This window comes from Notothenia coriiceps, unplaced genomic scaffold (genome assembly GCF_000735185.1).
Source record: "Notothenia coriiceps isolate Sejong01 unplaced genomic scaffold, NC01 NC01_scaffold00036399, whole genome shotgun sequence".
In the NCBI taxonomy this organism is placed as follows: Eukaryota; Metazoa; Chordata; class Actinopteri; order Perciformes; family Nototheniidae; genus Notothenia; species Notothenia coriiceps.
Genome location: NW_011369100.1, coordinates 373,886 through 378,671, shown reverse-complemented (window position 1 = coordinate 378,671; position 4,786 = coordinate 373,886). Strand labels below are relative to the sequence as shown.

The 4,786-nt window shown below is 47.4% G+C and overlaps 1 protein-coding gene across 1 annotated transcript in view; it reads left to right on the top strand.

Moving 5' to 3' along the window:
• Nucleotides 1-1,546: 1,546 nt before the first annotated feature.
• The window catches only part of LOC104963727 (probable G-protein coupled receptor 158), a 31,173-nt gene continuing 27,933 nt past the window's right edge, over nt 1,547-4,786 (top strand). The window contains exon 1 of the mRNA XM_010792368.1: nt 1,547-2,034. Coding sequence (XP_010790670.1) covers nt 1,547-2,034 — 488 coding nt within the window. The remainder of the gene's footprint in view (nt 2,035-4,786) is intronic.

The following is a 4,786-nucleotide window of genomic DNA, read 5'->3' as shown; positions in this document are numbered from 1 at the left end:
CTTCACGGACACAAGAGTATCACAAAACTCTAATCCTTCAGGCCATTGTGGGTTCTCATTTGGCTCAAAAACCAGAGTTTTATCCTCTTTGAAAAATGGAGCCTGTACTCGACACTCGAGTTGAATGGAGCTACGTTTAGGCACACTAACTCTCTCATTTGCTGTTCTTACGTTATAGTCACATGTCTGTCCTACACTCACAGCATTAATAAAGGCTTTTGCTTTGTTTTTTCGAAGATGAGGAAAGGCAATTTTTACTGCCTGTACAAGCTTCTCTTTATCCCCATGTCTTTTCTGGCCTGGCTGACTGGCTATCACAAGGTGCTCAATGACATTAAAGCCAATAATGGGACACTGCTGTTGGTTACCTTTTAGCACTAGCATGGGTATTAGCAACTCTGTATCACTTGCAGTAAAATGCCGAGCTGCAAAGTACAAACCACAGACACGTTTTCCACGTGTGCCATGGAGTAATGTGTTAAATTTACAGGCCGAACCGAATCATTTTTCAGGATCGTACCCATAACTGATATTCGCTACTCATAAAGAGTAGTTCGAGAAACAAAACAAAAAAAATGTCGAGGCACCTTACATCACCACACACACAAACTCAACGAAGAATAGAAGCAAACGCGTCACTACAACACGCGCTCCATTCTTTGCCCAAGAGCTTTACTCAGCTAAATTCCAAGATCCGATCTAATGTAACACAACTATCACATTCACTTAGCAGATCAATTTAACCGATATCACACATCGTACAACGCCCTCTCCACCACAACCCCAAAAAGAAAGTACTGTAACACTCAAAACTACACCTGTGTATCACACCACTCGTTAGTATCACGGACGCCACGATCCGCAACAACAATCAAAACCCCTGTCACACCACGAACGGCCGTACATCTAACCGTTCACTCAGACTAGTCGAAAAGGACAATTTTGCTCCACTCACTACTCCATACATAACTGACGTTGTCACAGTACATTACTATAATAAACACACTTTTTGTCGTCGGGCTATTTTAATGTCAGTACAGTTTGTTAGTTGAAACTAACGACTGGAGACGGCATTAAAAGGAAAAATACACAAGAAACTACATTACATACACGTAAATGCAAGTCAAGTTACCACAACGTCTTCACAGTGATGGGAGTATAGGTATCATGACGAACTTTCACCATTACCGCCATGTCACACACAGGTAGCCGTGGAAATTCAAACATTACCAGTACCCCATCCACACGAACAACTACCACGAACATCAGTAACAACCGACCACTCCGTATCACCATAGTAAATCCATTCTAGGAACCAGAGACGTAACAGCAGCTACCGCGCGAACTTCGCGAGAAAATGATAAACCAAAGATGAAAACTAGTCACGCACTCACCCCTAGATAAACGATAACATAGAGGTGCTACCCATTAGGCCCCGAGTTGCCATCGAAGTACAAGAGACGCTGTCCCATCCATAAGGAAGTTGCGTCGACAAAGTTAGCATTCGTACCAGTAACCAAGAGGCATGAAACACCAATCTAGGAGTATGTATCGAGCAGGAGTTGCACCATCGAACGGCAGAGGCGAAGAGACGTTCATAGCGCCGTCTCGAACGCACCCACGGTACACACGAAATCCAAAGAAAACTCAACGAGCACCGACGCCCTCGACTCGTCCCCCCCCCCGCGCCACGTCTCCACCACTCCCGCTCCACGCTCTCCCCGCGCCCCTGTCCCCACACCTCCGACCCTCCACGCTGCCCCGCTCCTCCACGCTGCACGACGCTCCCCCACCCGTCCACCCCCCCCCCTCACCGCCCACCGCACGCGCCCATCTCCCCCCCCCCCACTCACCCCGCTCTCCACTACTCGCCAGTACCCCCCGCCTAGGCCAGCCCCCCAAGCGCCAGGCCCGGCGCGACAAACCGCACCCGCGACACGGAGTCCGCCGCAGCCCTCCGCTAGCGCACACCCGCGACAACGCTGCCACCCCGCCACTCCGCCCCCCACTCCACCCCGGTCGCCCGTCTAACAGGTACCTACTCTTCTCACATGCTACTTTCCATGGAACTAGATGGCACACGATGAGAGTCCAGAACCAAGTATTTGTCACATACCGAATGCGTGAAACTGCGTGTTGTCACGCACTACTCATCGGTCTATCGAAGGGTCACTAAACACATCCAAATCGAGGTCCTTGCCGGCAAGACTCCACATTACCTATCACAAGCAAACAGACTACGTAATTGCTAGATAACAGACAATTATCACTAGAAGACAACGTCATGCGCGTATCAATCACAACAGAAAAGCTTGGTAAAGACTAAGTCGTCACGATACACATGGTAAAACACGACACGACTAGATCGAACTACGTTATTGTAGCAGAGACAAGGAACAGAGATGTAAAAGGTACATCCCCGTATTGTAACCTCCGCGACGACCTCTAAACTAAAACTCCTGATAGGGACTCAACGAGGTCACCTAGGAGACTAGTTAGTAGGGGAATTGCTGTTGGGGTCATAGCCTCTTTCCTCGACCTTTCAGCTCCAGCTCCAGCAAAAGTCTGTTCGCACCATTGGACAGGACTTCCCACTTGCTCAGTGGTGATCACTCGTCGTTCTTTGGATTACATTCATTCTATTTGGGGAGTAAACGATAAAACACGGGTGAAGAGACTATGCTTACCTCCACTAACCTCTCGACGTCGACCTGCAATGTCCACGTAACCATATGTGACTGACATCTTGTTGACTAATTTCACACGTTACTTGACCTCTAAAGGTCCTGGCCATTACTCGTACACTGACCATTTAGAGCGTCAGTTAATTAAAGAGTACAGTGTCTCGTATTACTTGCACTTCTTTACCGGCTCGTTCTCCTACTTCCGTACAGGCTTGAAGAATTACACGTCCTATAGTATCTGTTTCGGGTTTTAATGTTGTTTACATGTACTTGTCACAGTTTTCCCTTCTAGAGGTCTTCCTCCATCTCCGTGATTCCAACAGAATGTTCTTTTTCTTTTACGTTACGTACTGGATTACTTGTGTTCGTACTTGGTGGGACGGCCCAAGTCGGGGGGTCTTTCTTTAGACCAGGTTCGTGAGGGGTCATCGAGATACACCGCGTTTCTAGATTCTAGCGTCCGGTTTATCCGCTCGGTCCTGTTTTTCTATCCGAGTGTAAAAGATCAGACCGGTCTGTTTAACTTTTACCGAAATCTTCCCGATGGGTCTCAGTCTCTAGTAACTACGACATTAGGCACGGTAGTGGTGGTCCGGACGTCCAACGCCTAATGGAACTTCCCTTCCTTTTGGAATGTGACGGACGGGAAGCGGCTTAAGAGTCCAGAGTAATGGTCCTCTTTCACGGTGTCTCAATATGTTTGTTGAGTGGAGACTCAAGTCTCATCATTTCTGCGGAGTTTTGAAGGACTAATCTTGATACCTGTACTCTGTCTTTTAGGACAAACGAAGAGTTCTTCGGCTCAGTTTGGATTTTATACTGGGTCGTGATCAGGTCTCAGAGAAGTACGTATGACAGGACTGACCAGATGTCTTACTGTTATAATTTTCACTGGACGTCGGAGAGGAGTACGTCTATTCCATGAAGCCTACTCGACGACGACCTCTTTCACTTGTAACGCATGTGGTTACTTTTTCTCTCTGTCCTTATTTTTCTTTGAACGACGGGGTAGGTGCTCATTGTTTACACTCTATGTCAGTTAAGGTGACTTCAAGGCCACCTTTACTTTTCGTGGTCGGTCGTTTTTTGTCAAAGAGACGGGACTAGAACGACAGTCTTTAGTTTCCTTACGCAGAGACTGTACCACGGACAAACTTTCGGGACTCTCGACTCCAGAGGGTTAGTCTCTTTGCTAGGTTTGCGGTGTAGACGTGCGTGGGGTGTCGTAGGGAGTGGTTCGTCTTTTGGTCGATTATAAATGCGAGGAATAGGACAGAAAAAGTGGGGTTGTTGGGAGAGGGATATCCCGACTTAAGTTACGGTTGTCGCACATGGGTGGTCGTCGGTGTGCGTCGTCACGTCCTCATGCGCTGGCAGTAAGTGAGGCGTGCTCATTCTCTTTGCCGAGTCAAAGTTGTTCCCATACGTGGCGTTCGCTATGATGGGTCGTGGTGCGGAGGCTGGAATCCAACACAAAGGACATGAGTACGTCCGCTTCTCATGACAGTCGTAACGAAATCCACACTTCGTCACTTGTAAAGTCTCGTCCAACATTCCGTGTCTCCCAATCTCCACTGGGTAGATCCGCCTCCGGAGAATTTGAATTCTCCCCAACGAGGGTACCCTGTACGTCGTTGGCCAGGTGTAGTATATTCAGGGTTAGAACACGTTACGTTACTCTCTTTTATCTCATCCCTGATGTTAAACAAGCTAGAATAATTAATGTGGAGACATCATTCCTTACACAGTCCTCTTGGTAACCGGACGTGTGTTTTACCGTAACATTCTGTATGTGTACAAGTCCATAATTCTTTCGCCTGTGTCAGTGTACTGTTTAGGGTCGATGTTTGTTTTTAACGATTTCTTTTTTGTCGATGACACTCTCTCAATCATATCCCTTTTTACCGGAGTAGTCCACAAAGGATGATGAGCTTGTCTTTTAGAGTCCGGACCATAGTCCGAGTGTTAAACACATCTACTCCATACCTTTCTTTCGGTAGATGACTACATGGCGTACTACCGTCTCGAGTAACTGGGATATCTGAGAATGGTTAAACTTCGCCGGTTACCATCTTTACGGTATTACAACCAACGACTTCAAA